Here is a 21,808-nt window from a genome sequence, read left to right as displayed (position 1 = left end):
AGTAACTTTTCGATAAGTGTCATTAGTGGTAGTTATAATGATGATATATATTTTACTTGCCAGATCAGAGTAATTCACTGCTCGATGTCATGACACGCTAATCAAGAGCACACCAATGTACGTACTACTGTGTGGATAGTCATCCACTAAGTGACTGAGTGACCACTGAGTCATCAATGAGCCACCTACATATATATATATATATATATATATATATATATATATATATATATATATATATATATATATATATATATATATATATATGAAGCCTCTGTGGTACAGTGGCAGAGTGCGCATTTTCATACACTGAAGAACAAGAGTTCGCGCCCTGCCAGGGTAATAAACTTTGAGAGCGTTCTTCCGACCTTTTACTGCATTGGCGGACAGAAGGGGTGCTGTGGTCAAACCAGTGTCGCATACTATAAAGTATGCTTGCACCCAGTCGGCTTGTGTGGGACGATTACACTACATCCAAAGCCACTCCAACACCACAATTACACTTACAAGCACTTCTCACCCTACATACAGTCTCTCAAGCCTAAGCAAATTCCCGATGTCACTAACCAAGGAAAAACTGCCATTTTCACCTGATTATTTAATTTTCGACATCAAAGTCGGTCCGCTGAACTCCGTTCATTTTCTGTGCCCTATGTGTCACTAAAAGGAAGGGAGGAATTATAACAACATTATTTTGGTCACTGCTATAAGGAAGAGAGGCCGTATTATAGTCAAAGAAAATAAATGGTGGGCTGAGTCTACCATCTCGGTTTGGGGACGATTATTAATCTTTCCTTCCTTAAATATCGCTAAGCTTTATTCTACGTCCATTTCGTATATTTGTCAATCAAAACAAAAATGAACAGTGTTATGAGAAACATGTAACGATTCTTCATTAAGAAACATTAGCACCACACGGCTGAAGATCGTACGTTAGGATTATAAACAATAACGAACTCCCGTGTGCCTACTGTCCTGCTGGACCTACTGTACAAAGATCATGGAAAACCGTTGCAGAGAGAAATGGACAGTGCCTAGACTGAATTATTTCCTGAAGTCTAGAGGAATACCCTGTTCAGGTTACACCACTGGCGTGTTGTTTTGACTTTTTGTACGGTATTTTGGAGCCCTCGGCGACGTCGGATTTCGGCTGGCGGTCTCGTTCCTGCACGATTTCGGCTTCAAACATTGTACAATTTTCATATGAAAAACTCTGCAGATATTCTTCAGCATTTTGGAGATGCAGCATTGTTCTTTTAGAAAGCTAAATTATATGGGTTTCAAACAAAATGTGCAGCTAGAGACTTGTAAATATGTGATGAATGCTGTCACACCCGGTGTGCTTTCACGGCTTCTATAGTAACGTTTTCCTGCATTTATCGCACTAAAGCATATCTAGGAAATTAGTATACTACTAAAGAATAGTATCATGAAGAACTTACGTACGGTATATCAGTAAATATCACGGGAGAGATTTTTAAAGATATGCGACTTTTGTGGTCTCTGCATGAGTAGCCCGACTTCTATATTGAACTAGCTGGCGATCAATGGCAACTCTTCAGTTAGCGACGGTGGGAATTACGTTGGCTGTATCGTCCCCACTTCAGTTGAGATAGGCCCGTCCTATAGTGGACACTCCAACGGCTGATGAGATTATATATATATATATATATATATATATATATATATATATATATATATATATATCATCAGCCATTACAAGTCCACTGCTGAACAAAGGCCTCCCCCAGCCTTCCCAAGAATTCCTTAACTGAGCCAATCTTTGCCACGTTTTCCCTGCAAATTTCTCTATCTCATCCCTCCACCTCCTGTCTGGCCTTTTTCTGCTACGCTTACCATCTCTTGGTGTCCAGTCAGTCAACCTCTTACTCCATCGATTATCCCTTATTCTTGCTATATGGCCTGCCCACCTCCATTTCTGTTCTTTTATAACGTCTTTAATATCTTTGACTTTAGTCTGCTCTCTCACCCAAGTTGATCTTTTCCTGTCTCTTAAAGATATTCCCAACATTGACCTTTCCATTGCTCTCTGAGAACGAATTAATTTATTTTCCACCGATTTGGTCAGTTTCCAAGTCTCACAACATATACGTCATAGCTGGAATTATACATTCGTTATATACTTTTCGTTTCATACAAACTGGCAAGCTACTTTTCACAATGTCCCTATGTTTACCGAAAGCTTTCAGTCCAATTGTAGGCTAATGAGTCTTTTTATATCGCTATCATTATCTATCGTTAATTTTAGTATTTGTCCCAGGTAATTGTACTCCTGGACTTCTTCAAGGATTTCTCCACTTTTTCTGATAACGCTCTTTAGTGTTTGGGGATTAAACATTAGTTTTACTCAGGTTCATCTTTAGCCCTACTTTGAGACTTTCTTTGTTCAGGTCATTTAATATTTCTTGCATTGTCTCTGCTGTTTCTGAGATTAGGACAGTGTCATCTGCAAATGGTTTAACTTTTCTCCATCTATGTTCACTCATTTGTTTTCCCAGTCTAGCTTTCTGAAAATACTTTCTATGCATGCTGTAAATAATTTTGGTGAAATTGTATCTCCTTGACGCACGCCTATCTCAATCTTAATTTTTTCTGAGTCCTTATGTAATTTAACTGTAGCAGTTCCCTCTTTATACGTGTTTTCGAGCAGTTTTACAATGTTTTCATTCACTCCTCGCTCTCGCAATGAATGTATAAATGCTATGTGCTCCACTGAGTCGAAAGCCTTTTCGTAATCAACAAAACCTAAGCACAGTGGTTTATTTTATTCTGTAGTTTTTTCAATTAGTTGATTCATTGTGTGTAGATGATCAGTAGTCGAGTACCCGCTTCGGAATCCTGCCTATTCACGAGGTTGGTTTTTCTCCAAATTTGTAGTTATTCTGTAAGGACTTTAGTGAAGAGTTTGTACTGAAACTTGATTCTCCCGAAATTGCCCCACTTAAAATACAGACAAGATTCGTAAAATCCATCCTAGACAATTTACCTACCAACAAAGCTCCAGGCCCAGATGGAATTCCTCCAATTGTTTTGAAAAAGTGTTCCCCTGAACTTGTCTCTGTCGTAGCCAAATTATTCAGACTATGCATACATACTTCTTTATTCCCAAATTCATGGAAAGAAGCCAATATCCACCCAGTTCCGAAGAAAGGAAGTTCGTCTGACCCCTCCAATTACAGACCAATAGCTGTCACATCTTCTCTTGGTAAGGTATTTGAAACTTTAATTAATAAGCATATTGTTAAACATCTTGATCCAACAACTTAATTAGTGATAGACAATATGGTTTTCGCCACGAAAGATCCACCATTGACATACTCAATCTCTTAACTCATACCATCCATCAATCAATTGATCTTTTTGGAGAAACTCATGCAGTAGCTCTTGATATCTCTAAAGCTTTCGACAGAGTATGGCACCGTTCCCTGCTGTCCAAACTCCCTTGCTATGGACTAAAGTCTTTTGTTCCTTTGATTTCTTCTTATCTTAGTGACAGGAAAATAAGAGTAAAAGTAGATGATGTATATTCGAATTTCCACTCAATTAACGCCGGCGTGCCGCAGGGATCAGTTCTGGCGCCAACCCTATTTCTGGTTCATATTAATGATCTCTTATCTGTCACTCACAATCTCGTTCACTCATATGCAGATGACTCAACACTACATAGTTCATTCACACTCGGACATCCATTTACAAAGTCTAATATCTCTACCTCTCAACTCAGTACAGCCATCTCCATAAATCAAGATCTAGCTACAATCAGTGAATGGGGACAAAACAACCTTGTCTCTTTTAATGCTAGTAAAACTAAATATATACAGTTTACTAATAGACAGATATTGCCAGATTCGTACATTACCTTCAGTGCTACTAATATTCCCATCTCCAAAAGTATTGAAATTCTTGGTGTCTCACTTAACAGTGCCCTCAGCTGGACCTCTCATGTCAGGTCACTTGCTAAAGCCGCCTCAGAGAAACTTGGATTATTGTACAGAGTCCGTAACTTCTTCGCCGATGAGCATTTAGCTATAATTTATAAGAGTCATGTGCGCTCTCAGCTTGAATATTGCTCACCCTTGTGGAATGGTTGTGGAGAGGTTGCATTGAGACAACTAGACAAAATTCAGAATAAAGCTGTTAGAATCATTAACAACCCTGCCATTACATATAAACTACCTCCCCTGCAAGTAAGAAGGAATGTTGCCTCCCTTGCATTATTTTACAGATATTTTTTTGGCAAGTGCTCAGACGAGGTTGCGTCCATGGTGCCGCCTCTCCATGCCTTCCCTCGTGCTACACGGGCATCTGGTAGCGCTCATGACTGGAATGTCACTCAACCATATTGCAGAACTTCTGCCTATCAGAATTCTTTCATTCCCCGAACTGCATCTCTCTGGAACTCGCTTCCCCAGAGTTGTTTTCCTCCAAATTTCAACCCACAACTGATCAAGTCTAACTGTTACAGATATTTTATGAATGGAGGACACCAGTAGTCTGGTGTATGGATTATTTTTTTTTTTCCCCATTTGTTTTTCCTTCCTCCGTTCTGTTATTAAAAAAAAAATGGCTGATAGCAAGCTAATGTGTCGATAGTTACTAAGGTCTTTTGAGTCATCTCTTTTGTAAAGTAAAATAACTATTGCATTTCACTATGTTTTGGGAATTTTCTTCCTTTTTATACATTGAGTAAATAAGTGAGCAAGCCTAGTTTGTACTTCTACTCCTGCATCCAACAGTAAATCTGCTACTATTCCATCTTCTCCTGGAGCTTTCGCTCTTTTCATATTTTTTAGATAATTGCTTCATCTGGTGTTACCTCAGGTATTTCACTTGTGTCAGCTGAAAAGTTAGCTATTGGTACTATTATCTTTGATGTATACAGTTCTTTGTAAAATTCTTCAACTCTCTTCAACATCTTATCTCTGCATTTAATGTCTTCACCGTTTTTGTCTTTTAGTGATGTAATTTGTTGCTTTCCTAGTGCCACTTTACTTCGGGCCTGTTTCAGACTTTTTCCTTTTTTGATGGTTTCTTTTATTTGATCCATGTTTCTCTTTCTTTTTTCTTCTCTTTGTCTTTTGTTGATAAGATTTAATTCCGCTCGTTCTATTTCATCTTTGTTTTTACTTTCATTTAATTTCTTTTTCTCCTAAGCTCAAGTGTCTTTTCTGAATATTTCTTGGCTTTGGTTGTATTAGGTTTTCCTACTGCCTCTGCTGATTCTTTTAGCACTTTTGTTAGTCTGTCATTCTGCTCATCAATGTCATTTTCAGCATTACTGAGAGCCTGAAATCTGTTCCTTAATTCCAACTGAAAGGTTGCTTTGTTTTTGTTTACTTTCAATAAGTATATCTTTTTACTTTTAATTATCTTCATTCTTTCACTTTTGAAACTGAATCTGGCTGTGCAACCCACCACTCTATGGTCACTTCCGATATTTACGTTGTTGATAACTGTGACATTTGTGATCGTGTTATTCTTGTTTACTATAAAGTAGTCGATTTCATTCTTTGTTTCTCCATTTGGGCTTCTCCAGGTTTACTTTCTCCCTGTTCTTTTGTGAAAGAATGTGTTTATTATTCTCATGTTAAACATTTCTCCAAAGTTTACTAGCATTTCTCCACTTTTGTTCCTTTCTCCCACTCCAAATTTTCCCATACATGCTTCTCCATATTTTGATTTTCCTACTTTTGCATTGAAGTCTCCCATGAGTATAGTATAGGTGGTCTTTTCCTCTTCCATATATTCGACCACTGATCATCTGCACACAATGAATCAGCTAATTGAGAAAACTACATAATATAATAAACCACTGTGCTTAGGTTTTGTTGATTACGAAAAGGCTTTCGACTCAGTGGAGCACATAGCAATTATAAATTCATTGCGAGAACAAGGAGTGAATGAGAACATTGTAAAACTGCTCGAAAACATATATAAAGAGGGAACTGCTACAGTTAAATTACATAAGGACTCAGAGAAAATTAAGATTGAGAAGGGCGTGCTTCAGGGAGATACAATTTCACCAAAGTTATTTACAGCATGCCTAGAAAGTATTTTCAGAAAGCTAGACCGGGAAAACAAAGGAGTAAACATAGATGGAGGAAAGCTAAACCATTTAAGATTTGCAGATGACATTGTCCTAATCTCAGAAAAGCAGAGACGTTGCAAGAAATGTTAAATGACCTGAACAGAGAAAGTCTCAAAGTAGGGCTAAAGATGAACCGGAGTAAAACTAAAGTTTAATCCTCAAACACCAAAGAGCGTCATAAGTGAAGAAATTCTTGAAGAAGTTGAGGAGTACAATTACCTGGGACAAATACTAAAATTAACTAAAGATAATGATAGCGAAATAAAAAGACGCATTACAATTGGATGAAGAGCTTTCGGTAAACATAGAGACATTACGAAAAGTAGCTTGCCAGTTTGTATGAAACGAAAAGTATATAACGAATGTATAATTCCAGCTATGACGTATGGTTGTGAGACTTGGAAACTGACAAAATCGATGGAAAATAAATTAATTCGTTCTCAGAGAGCAATGGAAAGGTCAATGTTGGGAATATCTTTAAGAGACAGGAAAAGATCAACTTGGGTGAGAGAGCAGACTAAAGTCAAAGATATTAAAGACGTTATAAAAGAACAGAAATGGAGGTGGGCAGGCCATGTAGCAAGAACATGGGATAATCGATGGAGTAAGAGGTTGACTGACTGGACACCAAGAGAATGTAAGCGTAGCAGAAAAAGGCCAGACAGGAGGTGAAGGGATGAGATAGAGAAATTTGCAGGGAAAACGTGGCAAAGATTGGCTCAGCCAAGGAATTCGTGGAGAAGGTTGGGGGAGGCCTTTGTTCATCAGTGGACTTATAATGGCTGCTGCTGCTGCTGATGATTATATATATATATATATATATATATATATATATATATATATATATATATATATATATATATATATATATACTGTGCCCAGGGTCCTCAATACAGGACGGAACTGGGCATTTTCAAGGCTTAATAAAGAAGAGAACCACAGGGTAGGGACCTAGGAGCTTTGCAACTATAAGCCGACAGGCGGAGGGCGGTGCGCCTAGCATGCTTCCAGCAAAATCCCTCACAGAGGAAATCTGGGAGCCAGTGGGATATATATATATATATATATATATATATATATATATATATATATATATATATATATATATATTATCCCATTGGTTCACAGATATCATGTGTGAGGGATAGAGACAGATAGATAGATATAGGTCGGGAGATATATAGATAATTGAAGCGTATATATATATATATATATATATATATAAATATATATATATATATATATATAAATTCTCAAATAACGAGAGGGCTTTGTTCCTGGAGAGGTCGCGTTATCCAAAAACGCGTTATTTAAACATATTTTTCCGTTAAGAAACAATGATATTATTGAGGGTTACGTTCCTGGATTGTGGGAAAGTCTACCCACCTCGGGAGTTATCCTACTCTAAACTTAAAAACAACAATGTTAATTTGAAAGAAAATCCACGTAAAAAACAAAAACAGTATAATTGGGGGGAAGCAAACAACGTTTGAGTCCTAGTTGGGCTGAAGCGTTGTTTATTCTCCCCAAATACATACAGTACTGTTTTCGTTTTTTCCGTGGATTTTCTTTCAATTTTCTTTCTTTCACGGCATTGTGAAAGTTCAACATTATTAATGCATTAGTAGGTCATAGAGACAATACAGTAACAGCAACATTTTCATTACGGTAAGTAGGTCACAAACACTAACAACACACACAACATCACCTCAACAACGCATCACTCGTCGTCTGCTGCTGTCCCTCCTCACCCTACAGCCCTCCCCCACCTCCCGCCGATCCCCCTCCTCGCTCTGCTGTCCTGATATGTAAAGATTTAATTTTCCATAATGAAACAGATACTATATATATATATATATATATATATATATATATATATATATATATATATATATATATATATATATATATTCAACTGAATAAATTAAACCGTACCCAAGACGGTCTACCAGCTCGGGACTGTCCAAGGCACGCGCGGCAGTAGACCAGTATACTCTCCCAAACAGTTCCTCTAAGTATCTTATGCACTACATCACATAAGCTTTACATTACACACAACGTATCCCACCATGTTACAATGGTTGACTCTCGCAAGGGCATGCAGCCAGAAATCTTTGCCCCCGCTACCTAGTGGCGGACTTTTGGGCGGGGGAGGAGGGGGAAGTGACGGGGGTTCCGCTGGCATAGATCATGGGTCTGGGGCAAGATGGGGCTCAAACATGTGCTAGAGGGTACAAGGTATTGCGGTTCCAAGGCTGCTGCTTCTGCCCAATAGAAAGGGGCCCAACCCTGGGAGTAGCACCCCAGGTGGCTGCCCTATCAGTGGGTATAAAATGGCAGGGCAGTTGCAGTGCTAAGGCGCGCTTGGAGGGTGTCCCTGCAGTGGAGGGACTGTAAGAAAATGTTCTGGAAAGAAGTAAAGAGAGTTTAACAGGGTGCCAATGACGTTAGTAGGGGAGTGAAAGATAAAAATGGAATATTACTGGTGGAGAAGGAAGAAAAAGTGAGCAGATGGAGAGAACACTTAAAGGAATTGTTGAACATAGAGCATGAAAGTAATGCGAGTATAAGTGGCTGGGGAATGGCTGGGAGAAGGACGGAGGTGAGAAGACAGGAAGAAATCAGTAGAATGGTAGTTGTGGAAACAATGAAGAAAGTCAAAATGGGGAAAGCCCCCAGGAATTCATGGAGTGTGTGGTGAAATGCTGAAGCATGGGGGAGAGGTAGTAGTAGAATGGATGTGGAAGACGTGCAGATTGGCCTGGGAGGAAGGTAGAGTCCTGAGGGATTGGAAGTCAGGTATAATTATTCCCTTGTACAAAGGGAAAAGGGAAAAAGAAGTATGTGGTAATCATACGGCATTAGCCTTCTTAGTGCAATAGGAAAAGTATATAGTGGGATACTTATAGACAGAATTAGGGAAATAACAGAGGAATTAGTTCGAGAAGAACAGGGAGGTTTTAGGAAGGGAAGAGGTTGTGTAGATCAGATATTCATTCTTAGATCTTTAGTGGAAAAGTTTCTAGAGAAGGGAAAGAAATTGTATGTGGCCTTCATGGATTTGGAGAAAGCATATGACAGGGTGAATAGACAAGGACTGTGGAAAGTATTAAGTATATATGGAGTACATGGAAAGTTCTTGAATGCTGCAAAGAGTATGTATGAGGCTGCTAAGGCTGCAATGCATGTGGATAGAAAACAGAGTGACTTTTTCTATTTGAAGGATGGGTTGAATCCGCGATGTGTCATGTTTCCATGGTTGTTCAGTTTGTACATGGATGGGGTTAGAAAAGAGATGCAAGGCCGGGGAGTGGATGTTGGAGTGGCCCTGGTGAGAGAGGGCAGTGTTTGGAAACTCCCTGTACTATTGTTTGCAGATGATACTGTGTTCTTAAGTGAAGACGAAAGGGAGCTGCAAGGCTTGGTGGATGAGTCTGGGAGAGTGTGTAAGAAACGGAATCTAAAGGTGAATGTAGGGAAGAGTAAAGTTATGGTCTTCGAGAGAAGTGAAACCAGTGAATGTACAGTGAGGTTGGATGAGGAAATGGAAAATTTGATTCCGTTTAAGTATTTGGGTCGTGTGACGAGTAAGGATGGAAGTCTAGAAGGTGAAGTGCTTGAACGGGTACAGCAGGGAAGAAAGGTTGCTGGTTCTTTGAAAGCAATGATAAGAAACAGGGAAGTGAGCATGGAAGTGAAAAAGTTACATTACAGTATTGTGATACCAACTCTAACGTATGGAAGTGAAGTTTGGATGTTGTTGGAGAGCTATGGAAATGAGTTATTTGAAAGAAGCATGTGGAGTCACATGGAGAGACAGGCTGACGAATGAGGATATAAAGGAGCGTTGTGGTGTGGATGTGGATGTGATAGGAAGCGTAATGAGGAATACACTGAGGTGGTTTGGCCATGTGGAGAGGATGGAGGGTGAAAGACTGACAAGGAGAGTATGTGAGTGAGATGGAGGGGGGGAGAGGGAGGGGAAGGCCGAGGATGAGATAGAGGGATGGGGTGGAGAGGTATATGAGAGCGGGGGGCGTGCGTTGGGCGCAGGGCAGTGAAAGGGCGGGGGACAGGGCGACGTGGAGGCGATTTGTTTGTGGCCACCCCAAATGGGATTGAGGTGTCTAGCAATAGATAAATAGATATTTGTCCACTGCCAGACGCTTTAATCCCATATGGGGTGGCCACAAACAAATCGCCTCCACGTCGCCCTGTCCCCCGCCATTTCGCTGCCCTGCTCCCAACTCACACCCCCCTCTCTCAGATACCTCTCCACTCCTAAATTTTCAAATGAGCATAAAATCGTCAATTTTCATCTAATTTACTCCAAATTTGACATGTGGCATCATTGACTAGATATCCTGTTGTGTTTATACGTCAGCACTAATATGACTGCAGGGAACAGGTTTGGTGTTCCTTGCCACAGCTTCTAGTCTGACTTATTTAGGTAAGAAGTTTGCCCCTCGGATAACGCCTTGACGGATAGGAACGCTAGCGCTGGACTAATATTGTTGCTCTCCGTGTGGCCCTAATATATATATATATATATATATATATATATATATATATATATATATATATATATATATATATATATATATATATATATATATATTTTAATCAAAATTACTTCTGATTATAAGAAAGAGTTATGGAGACTTCTTGTCTGGAATACCATTCTTAACAAATACAACCCCATATATAAATGTGATTTTTATTAACCTTATCACAATTGTGATGGTGGATATTAGTGCACAAGTGGTGACAGTCGAGTGCTGGCGTCTAGGTTTACAGTAGCTGGACAGTTGGCCCACGGCAGCAGACTGCAAACCTAACTCCAAAGTTACACATGCAAAAAATAAGGTAAATACTCATAATTTCCTGTTTTCAACAATAATTCCTTTGTACGCTTTAGGTCACTGCTTCTCATCCTTAGAAGTGCAAGTGAACACGGGGGAGGGGAGGGCAGGTAAACACTGGGTAAGATATGGCTTGTGCAAGTATCTGAGTGCAATGACTATGAACTTGTGTTCACATTTTACACTGTTCTCCAACCATCAAAGCATGTTTTCCTTTGTGTCTTTGTGACTGAGTACGTTTCCTTCCCTCTGCCGGTCGCCTGGATGCCACCCTGCACTTTTTCTCCATCTCTAACAATCTCGGGAAAGAGACGTATGAAGATCTCAAGAATTCCTGTGCTAAAATAATGGTACCAGAGAGAGAGAGAGAGAGTGAGAGAGAGGGAGGGAGAGGGAGAGCGTACCTGACACTCGTAGGTGCCTGTGTCCCTGGCCCTGGCATACTTGATCTGCAGGGTCCAGTCGTCTGAGGTGTCCTTGTGCAACACACTGAACCGCATGTCACTGGTGTATGTGTACACCCCAGTGGTGAGGATGTGCCAGTCGCGTCGCCGCAACCAAGACACTTGCAGCAGCAGGAACGACTGGGGACAAAAACAATACCGCCATTATAGTAGATGAATTGCAGTAGCATCAACAAACAACAGTCAGTTAGATGTATTTCATGTGTACGCCTCGGAGGAAAGGATGTGCCAGTCACGCCGCCGCAGCCTCAATACTGCAGCAGCTGGAATGGCCTACCTTGGAGCAGAGGGAATACCAGCATGAATATAGATCAAAAGCAGTAGTATCAATACATGATATATTTTATGTACAGAGTACACCTCAGTGGTAAGGATGTGCCGATCACACCGCCTCACAGTACTACAGAAGCATTAAATTCCTTGGAGCAGAAGTAATATCGGCACTGAAATAGACGAAAAGCGGGAATATCAGTACACTCGATAGTTTTTGTATACCCCTCAGTGGTATACTGAGATGTGCTGATCACGCTGCACAGCCTACCGTAGCTAAAGCGGGAACGAACTGGGGAGAGGACAAATACCAACATTAGTTCACTTTCATTTACAGATGAGAAACAGCAGCATAATTATATAACCTTCCATCAGTTTTAAATCACCTTGACTTAGATGACGTATGATAGAAATATCGCGACATATGGAAAACTTTTTACTCAGAAGATGGAACGGACTTTAGGTGACTTAGACCCTTTCCATTCATCAGACAGAGTTGAATAATATAAGCCTATATACTGAGAGAGAGAGAGAGAGAGGGAGAGAGAGAGAGGTCCATATATCCTGTTTCCATTCGTACTTGCAAAGGGTCCATGTTAGGCTGAAATTGCTGTAGCTTTTGAATCAACAACTTTTCCAAATGTAATTAAAATTCTGCTTCCTGAACAGTTCAGGACAATTTGGCATTAAGACATCAATAATTGATATAAACGTTTTGTTTTGTTTTTCGTCATCTCTGGACGAGACAATTAATAGCTTTCATTATATTTCTCAAGTCGATAGATATCTTAAAGCCGGATAAAGAGACAAGCAGCAAGAAATTATGATGAAACTTAGCTCAAGTATTGTCAATCTTCACATGGTGGAGACAACCATAGTAATTTATTTCACCTTGTCCCAAAAGACTTTATTCAATCGAGAATCAGTCATTGGAGTCTGCGTGTTTTATTTCGCACCATAACCCTCTTTTGGCCATGCCAGTTCTAGTATTCTATTCATACTAGCACCAGAAGTATTTATTTGACTGAAAGTGAGTCATAGGTGTATGAGAATATTTAAAGAATGCAAACCGGTAAAAATGACATCTTGAACAAGAAATTTACATAATCATCATCATCCTGTCTTATTTTCCCACCTGCAAAGTGGGGTGAGGTAAGGTCCAGAAACAAGGGAAAAAAATATGACAGTGGGAAATCTAATGAACAGCACAGGCACTAAAATGAGCTATACAACCATTTATTATCCGTTCGAGTCTCTGGAATCCTGGTTCCCCCTGATATGTACACCTTTTCATATATAGCACCATTATTACCTGCCACACATAGTCAGTCCAAGGATAATCAAGTAAAATACGGGGATGGGGGAGTTTTCCGACCCTAGTCATGACTCCTCCATACAAAATTAATCCAATCAGCTCAGTCTCTTATCAGTTCTTTAGCCTCGCCAGCCTCCATACCTCTCTTTCTCACACACTTGTGTACCATATCTACCAAGCCTCATCCGACCTATTAACTCTTCAGATATTCCCTTTTCACCACTTTTTTATGTCCATTCTTTCCGTATAACCATACCATCTACTGGTTCGCTGCTCAGCTCTGTTGTCCAAGAATTTCTTAACTCCACAGCTTTCACACGTAACATTATTTTTTATCACATCCACTTTCTGAACTCCACGCACATTTCTCAAATAATCTATTTCTACCACTCTAACTCCTGACTTCTTGTTTTGTTGCCCCACTACAGTCACACACCAACAAAAATGTGGTTGCTAAATCAGCTTCATTCAATTTTCTTGAAGCTGCTACCCTCAGACCTTTGCATCGTGTCAAGACCTCCAAAGCACCATCCAAGTTTCTTCCCTGAGTCACACTACTTTCAACTTCTTTTGCACAGTAGCCTCTCTCTTCCGTCACTGCATGCGCCTTCTTAAACCTATTTACCTAATGAATTCCCTCCTAACTCACAAGAACCTCACATTCAGCGTTATCTTTTCGTTGAACAACCATCACTTTTATCTTCATTTGCTCTCAATACGATGTTTACAGACATCAAGAAACTCTGTACCAGTCTGCAGAGTTTCTGTTTACTGTGCTATTTTTGCTCTAACTTGGGCTAAGATTCCTATCTTTCAGTCCTGAATGCTGAGTTCCAAGAATAGGTTGACACCAGACTACAATGCTAGCCACAAAGAAGTGCTATGGAAATTAGGTAGAGCTGCAGAATTGTCCTTTTCTGTCATATGGCTACGTGAAATAAGTTGCAGAAGGACGAAAGTCTTGTCCAAGTTAGAGCAGGCGCAGTAAAGTATCTAGGAGCTCGGCATCATCTGCATACATCAGATCTGAAATCCCCCCTTCTTCATTAATCTTCAAGATTCCCCCCCCCCTCCCTCTCTCTCTCTCTGTATTACACGATCATTCTCTCTGTCATAACCTCTTCCATATACATACTGAGCAACAATGGGAATATCACACATCACTGTCGTACTCCAAAACTATTGTTAAACTTAATTACTTAGACAACTACCTACTCATTTGCAACCTTCTCTAATATAATACAAATTCAGCATTGAACAGCTGTTCTCTCAAACCATACATACACAACATCGTCTGTCATCCCATTCTGTTTACCTTACCGTATGGTTTTTCTAAAGAAATGAATATCATAAATAACTTATAGACATGTTCACAATAAATTTACAAATAAAAAAAACATCCTTCATTTACAGAAGCACTTCTCCCCATTACTTCCAGGAGTGACAGATGACCTTTCAGCATCCTCTAACCTTTTGAATCAGGTGATTTATCTATTGGTTCATTCTCGGGGCACAAAAACAAATTTATTCGCTTTAGTAGATACTTTTTGTAATTAAAATGTCGGCGAAAATTATGTATAAACCTTCGGGTTCGAGTAGTATCTCCTAACGTTTAGAAAACTGAATGTAGCGAGAAAATAAGGAATACATCATGGTGTTAACAGGAAGATCGAAAGATCGAATAAGTGCAAGTGCTGAAACAAAACTCAGTAGGCTGTGGTTTATCAATTTACTGAGCTGAATGATACAGCTGCGCGTGTTGTATGAGGTTCTGTCTGATACTGTTTGAGAGAGGGATAGCAGCCCCGAGTTGCTTTGATTTTGCTGAGCTTGCAAATACTCTGATCTAGTCGCAACAGAATTCCTAACAACTACACCGCATTCCTACCACTTCATCAATTGAGTAGATTTTTTCATGCATTAAGAAGGCCAGAAGCTCACAAGATTGCTCCCTCCATGAAAAAAAAAAAAAAAAAAAAAAAAAAAAAAAACAAGAGAACAGAGAGCCAAATTCAAGATCTGTTCATTTCAAGATGCATATGAAAGACTGGAGGTCATAGGTAGTAGGAAATACAGACAAAGGAAGACAGTTCCAGAGTTGACCTGTTGCATACATGAAGAACTGGAAGTAACGGTTAACTATTGCATTAATGAGCTGGACAGAAAAGGGATGAGTGTTTGTTGACAGACGGGTGCTTTGCGCCCCTGTATTCATGGAGGGATGTAAGCAGACAGTTCAGAGAAGCAGTGACTGCTCAAGTAGTGCTAGATATACATTAAGGCACATACAGTACAACCGGACTGATGATGAAGTCATCCATTCACCACAGCGACATAATTTTTCTTTATTCCCTTCTATCTTATGATGATTTATCTCGGCTCAGAATAGATTTTACGAATCAGACGGGATGAATAGGACCGTTAACAACCTCATCAGTAAGTGAGGGCCTATTTTGAATGAAATCTTTTGGAAGTGACAGAAACAAATCCGATCTCCTTGTGTTGAAGCGCTCAGTGGCAGTAAAAGGATTTCCTTCCAATATGGTCGCCTCACTGCACTGTTGTAGATAAAAACGCTGATTCACTTCATTACGATATCTTAAGAAACGGTAAACAATTGTTATCGAAACTCAGGAATTCGATCTTCGAGCCCAACAAACTTTTCAGAATATTTGGTTTGAATTTCGTAACTGTCTTAATACGCAATGGAACAATACATTCATCTGAACACTTTGTGGGTGCTGAACACAGAATCACGAGAATAGTAGTGAGGTGTATATGATGTAAAACACTTTTCTTGGAACATTCACTCTCGTGTGGAAGAATAACAACATAGGCCAGTTGTCAGCTTTCTTGACTAGAGTTCGAATCCCCAGGTGGGCAGTATAAAACCTTGCCGAGGCAAAGGTCTCACTCAACTTGGAAATAGAGATCGGAGGTTGAGCTCTGTAAGGTAGAGAGAGAGAGAGAGAGAGAGAAAAAAAAAAACTAATTACCTACACAGGGGAAAAAAAAAAAAAATTTCGGGCATAATACCATCAGTAAAAGCAATATATATCAAAGCGTTTTTTGTTATAGAAGAACTGAGAATTAATGAACCTCATGTGCTCAGGGTTCCTAATCGTACTAAAACATTATTATGTATAATAAAATAACTGTGGGGGTAAAATTTGTTATTAATCAGGGCTTGGCACTTTCAAAATAGATATTTGAGGGAAATGTATGACGTATAATACGGAAAAGTTCAGTAAAGTAATAGAAACTATTGGCAAAGGATGAATGCTGAAGAGTAAAGATATTGAAACTGGGACGCTTACTGTAATGATTTTAAAGCACGAAGGAAATGTCGAATGTAAAGGTAGGTTAAAATCAGCAAGTACACAGCAAGTACAGATAACAGAGGCCTATTGGCTCAAGACTTGGTTATCTGTTTAAAAAAAAAAAAAAAAAAGAAATCTACTAAGATCTATCCAATGTGTAAGAGATAAAGATAAAACAGAGGTAGGCTCTCTCCCACCCACCACACCAGTCAGTAAAAATGGCAGGAAAATGATAGAAAAACACCATTCTTGTCAGAACGGACAAATATGAATTTTGTTTTACAGGAGAGACAGAAAAGGGATAACGATGCAGTAAGTAATCTGTAGTCTACAGATGTGTAAAGTTAAAGCATACAGCCGCCGAATGTACTCATTATTAAGTAAACGTCACTATTGTCAGCATATAGGCTACTTTATCAGGAAATAAGACTCAGTAACTTATAGCTTAAAGTCTAAAATATTATTTTTGTCTAACCAAATTTTAAATGTATTAACGACTTTTACGCTAACTACTGTTGCTGGTGGTCTGTTCAATTGTTCCACTCCGTGAATATTGAAGTAATTTTCTCTTTACATTTGTGTTGCATCTCTTGCTTTTGAGTTTCTTTCCATTACTTCTAGTGACGATACCATCCTGTGCTGAATCGTCACTTTTTTAGAGAGAGCATATCTTCTTTCGTCAGTTGCTCATTGTACGGTAAATATTTAAGCGATGGGATCATTTATGAGTTTCTGCGTTGCACACTCTCGAGTCTGTCTTCGTCCATACTAAAGTTCGGAGCCCTGTATGATTCAACTAATGACGTATAAGTCTAGAGGTTATATTTGGCCATTTATTATCAAAGTTCCTTGCGATACAGCCTAGCATTTTTTTTCCCTTGTTACTGGTTGATATTATGCAGTGTTAGGAGTTTTTGATGTCGGTGGTGATAGAAGCTCCGAAATCTTCAGTATTTTTGTCGCCTTAAATTCATCTACGTTAAATTTCATCTGACATTTTCCACTCAAATTTATTAACTTTTCCAGGTTATTTTGTATAGTTTCAGGCTTCGCTTTCATAATTACTTTGCCTCCAATTTTTTTGTCATCTACAAATTTTGCTACCTTAGAAACAAGTCTATTTTCTAGGGTGAAATGAACTGGTCCCAAGAAATGACCCTTGAAGAACTTCATTTGTTACTTCTAGACGACCTGATGATTCGCCATTAATCACTTAACGCATCTTGCAATCCGTTGACCAATCACCAATCCATGAACATAATTATTAGACAGGCCGTGGGCATTTAGTTCTCCTGTTAGTCTAAGATGGGATACCTTATCAAATATTTAGCTACTTGACGTCCAAATTATTTTTATGTCTCAGTTATCGTATAATAATGTTGGTAAAAATTTAAGCAAATCTGTAAGACATGGTCTAATTTTAGTAAGCCCGCGCTGATTACCTAAAATAAAACTATGCCTGTTAAGGAATAAGGTAATTGTATCACTAACATTTTTTGCCCAAGCTTTTGATTGATACAGATGTTAGACTACTTGGCCGGCAATTTGTGGCACATTTTAATCGTTTTTTGAAAGACAAGTTATATAATTGCAAGCGTCTATTGATACGTTACTGTACTTTCAGGTAATTATTTATTGGGCACTTAAGTTCGAGGAAAGGCTAACTGTCTGACGTACTTCATGAAGTATGCAAGGAAATATGTGGTCTGGGTCGGTTGAAATGTTAGGGTCGATTTTCTGAAGACAGTTTAATATATTATGTCCTGTCACTCCGTCGACTGATAATTTGTCATCTTCTGGTCCTGAGCAGGAATATTTACTTTGACTCATTTTGTGAAAACATGATGAGAGAAGTCGTTCAGTAATGTTGCTATACAGTAGTTTCATTTTCATGAAAAGATTACCTTCCAAGTGTAACACGAGTAGAGGGCCTATGATATCCTTTAAATTTTTCTTACTTGTTAAGGAATGAAAAATTCTCTTTGGGTTTAGCTTTGCTTCACGAAAAGAACACGGTACTTGTGCCTCATAGTATTGTTTCGTTTTCCGAGTTATTTTTGAACAATGCCGCTGTAATTTATAATATTCGGTACTGTCACCGTCAGTTTCTGTTCGTTTACTGTATGTTATTTATAAGCTCATCTTTTGCAACCGATGATGTTTTCAATATTCTTCGACATCCAGGTTAGTTTATTAGTGTGATTATTTCTTCGGACAATTCTCGGAATATTTTTTCGTTCATTAGACATCAGTCTATTGGCAAGTGTTTCCCAACTTTCCTCGAAGTTACCCACGTGTAGTAACTTAGTCCAGTTGGTGTTGGCAAATACTGTCAAATTATGATGAAACGGAATAAACAAAAAAATAATGAATAGAACGAAGCCTATAGCCGAAGCTGCCCACTCCGTATATATATATCTACTGAGCAGAATGAAAACGTCTGTTGATAGCAAGAAAAAAAAAAAGTCAAAGAAGTCATCTTACTGGAGAGGTTAATGAAAAAAAGGTAAAATTAAAGACCTTTAGTACGAGGAAAGACGAATGAAGTATGCTGTCACACAAATGAGATCTTGTGACAAGGAGACAGAGAGAGAGAGAGAGAGAGAGAGAGAGAGCAGTGCCTGGTGAAGGGTGGAATTAGCAAGAGTAAAAATATTATCAAAGCCAATTGTTATGCGTTCTCCTTCCCCCTCATCTGGTCGGTCCCAGAGAGGAAATGGAAAGGAAATTTGCATGAAGATACATTGACGAGCTTGAGGAAAATGAAAAAAAGAATTTTGTGTGAGGAATATTAATCAAAAGATCGGAGAAAGAACGAAAACTAATATGAAAATCGCGCCAACATTATGTGTAATGACGAACAACCATGAAACATGAAAAAAGGAGAGAAACAGAAGGAAAGGGGAATTCTGTCTGTCTGTCTGTCTGTCTCTCTCTCTCTCTCTCTCTCTCTGTATAAATTAGGGTAAATAAAAAGTAAAGGCATAATGTGAATTAAAACACATGCACATTTCACTGCAGTCTAACCAGGTGTAATTAGCTGTATCTGATTTCGTGCAGTGTACTGTCAATGTGGATCAGACAGTGATTATGTCAGTGCGGACGGTCCACTTCATGATTGTAAAATCCTTGAAAAACGTGTCGCGATTAGAGTTTCCTGTGGAGACTGTCAAACCTGTTTAATTTCACTGTAGAACAGTAGCACTGTATGGCACTGTTAACTGCATGAGCCAGAGAATAGGTAGAATCTTTATCTATTGATATACATGTGAGTCTGACGATCCTGTTCAGAGTGCACATCAACGTCGAGGTGTCAAGGTCTCATCGACTGTGCTAGGGCTGTCGACGACGCACTGTGTTTCCATGTGCTGTGATGCAAGACATGAACACTTGTTCTCCCTATTCAGCACTGCATGAAGACTTAGGATACTGAGAATTTTTTGCTAGATGGGTCTCAAGACTATTTTCCTGCATCATGACAGTGTTCGCACCTATGCAGTGGCTGAGATTGGAGTCGATTCAGAACCTCAGGTTAGAGATCCTGCCACATTCTTCTTACAGTCAGGACCATGCGATTTCTATATCTCCAGCGTACATAAAGAAGTGCTGAATGGGTGACGATTGGTGAAGGAATAGGCGTGGAACCTCCTCCCCCCCTCCCATCAAATCTCCAACTCCTTGTAGTTATCTCTTTTTAATAATCTAATCACTTGTGCAGTCGACAGACATACATCTATTTCATATATATTACTAAAAAATTTGTAGTTGGTACCTGGTGGCGACCACTACCCACTTACTTGATGTAGTGCTGCTTACTTCTTCCTTACCCATTCTAATTTCATCTTGGTGTTTGGCCTCTTCTCTTGATAATTTTACTTTTCCTTTGTCACGTTTATATATCACTATTCTCCCCATTTCAGGGGGCTTTATAGTGAGTGAAACTCCTAATGGTTTCCTGTAACCTAGGAAGCCATTTACAACGCCGGGTGGTAAACATACTGCCAATTTGCGGGGTAAAATGGAGCCTGCTATGGTGTCCCTGTTAAGCAGGTGGAGGGACGCAAATGCAGCGTCCGTCCAGGAACCAAAGATTCACATTTCCCTGCGCTTAGCTATGGTGACGCGCTGCCAGCCATAAGGGATCGTTAATTCAGTGCATGGGATTACCTTCCAGGGGTGGCTGCTTGCCTGCGATTGATGGGTCTGCACAGCCAGACTGACTGGGGTTGACCAACTGAACAACAACAACAACAACAACAACCACTGATAGATTTGGTACTGATGATGAAGAGAAAGATGTAGTACACACACACACACACACACACACACACACACACACACACACACACACACACACACACACCGCTCGCTGGCTCAGTGGTAGCATTCTCGCTTGCCGTCTCGTAGATGGAAGTTCGCGCCTCGCCCAGGTTGCGAAAAGTTTCACGGACGAAGTGGGTGGTTACTGTCCCCCTTGAGTAAGGGAACGGGGGTGTGCATGTGTGAAGGTCACAGCCTTGCCCCTAGATCGGACTATATGAGCTCTCAGCTCCCTTCCGGGTGGGTACAAGCTGACGATCACTACCATCAAGTGATCCTGACCTACACAGTGAATTACCCGGTGAATTACACACACACACACACACACACATGTAGATAGAGAGAAAGAGGTATAAAGTAGGTATATTTATGTAATATCTATCTATCTATATATATATATATATATATATATATATATATATATATATATATATATATATATATATATATATTATAATAATAGAACGGAGGAAGGAAAAACAAATGGGAAAAAAAAAAAAATCCATACACCAGATTGCTGGTGTCCTCTGTTCATAAAATGTCTGTAACAGTTAGACTTGAACAGTAGTGGGTTGAAATTTGGAGGAAAACAACTCTGGGGAAGCGAGTTCCAGAGAGATGCAGTTCGGGGAATGAAAGGATTCTGATAGGCAGAAGTTCTGCGATATGGTTGAGTGACATTCCAGTCATGAGCGCTACCAGATGCCCGTGTAGCACGAGGGAAGGCATGGAGAGGTGGCACCATGGACGCAACTTCGTCTGAGCATTTGCCAAAAAAATATCTGTAAAATAATGCAAGGGAGGCAACATTCCTTCTTACTTGCAGGGGAGGTAGTTTATATGTAATGGCAGGGTTGTTAATGATTCGAACAGCTTTATTCTGAATTTTGTCTAGTTGTCTTAATGCAACCTCTCCACAACCATTCCACAAGGGTGAGCAATATTCAAGCTGAGAGCGCACATGACTCTTATAAATTATAGCTAAATGCTCATCGGCAAAGAAGTTACGGACTCTGTACAATAATCCAAGTTTCTTTGAGGCGGTTTTAGCAAGTGATCTGACATGAGAGGTCCAGCTGGGGGCACTGTTAAGTGAGATACCAAGAATTTCAATACTTTTGGAGATGGGAATATTAGTAGCACTGAAG

General features: G+C 39.5%; 1 protein-coding gene across 1 annotated transcript in view; it reads right to left on the bottom strand.

The window, feature by feature from the left end:
• LOC145415357 (roundabout homolog 2-like) overlaps positions 1 to 21,808 on the bottom strand; it is a 242,913-nt gene that overhangs the window by 152,429 nt on the left and 68,676 nt on the right. The window contains exon 2 of the mRNA XM_080284644.1: positions 11,376 to 11,555. Coding sequence (XP_080140770.1) covers positions 11,376 to 11,555 — 180 coding nt within the window. The remainder of the gene's footprint in view (positions 1 to 11,375; positions 11,556 to 21,808) is intronic.

Source organism: Coenobita brevimanus, chromosome 13, assembly GCF_032717465.1.
Source record: "Coenobita brevimanus isolate Jiangsu-jjx chromosome 13, ASM3271746v2, whole genome shotgun sequence".
Lineage (NCBI taxonomy): Eukaryota > Metazoa > Arthropoda > Malacostraca > Decapoda > Coenobitidae > Coenobita > Coenobita brevimanus.
This window is presented reverse-complemented; position numbering and strand designations above follow the sequence as displayed.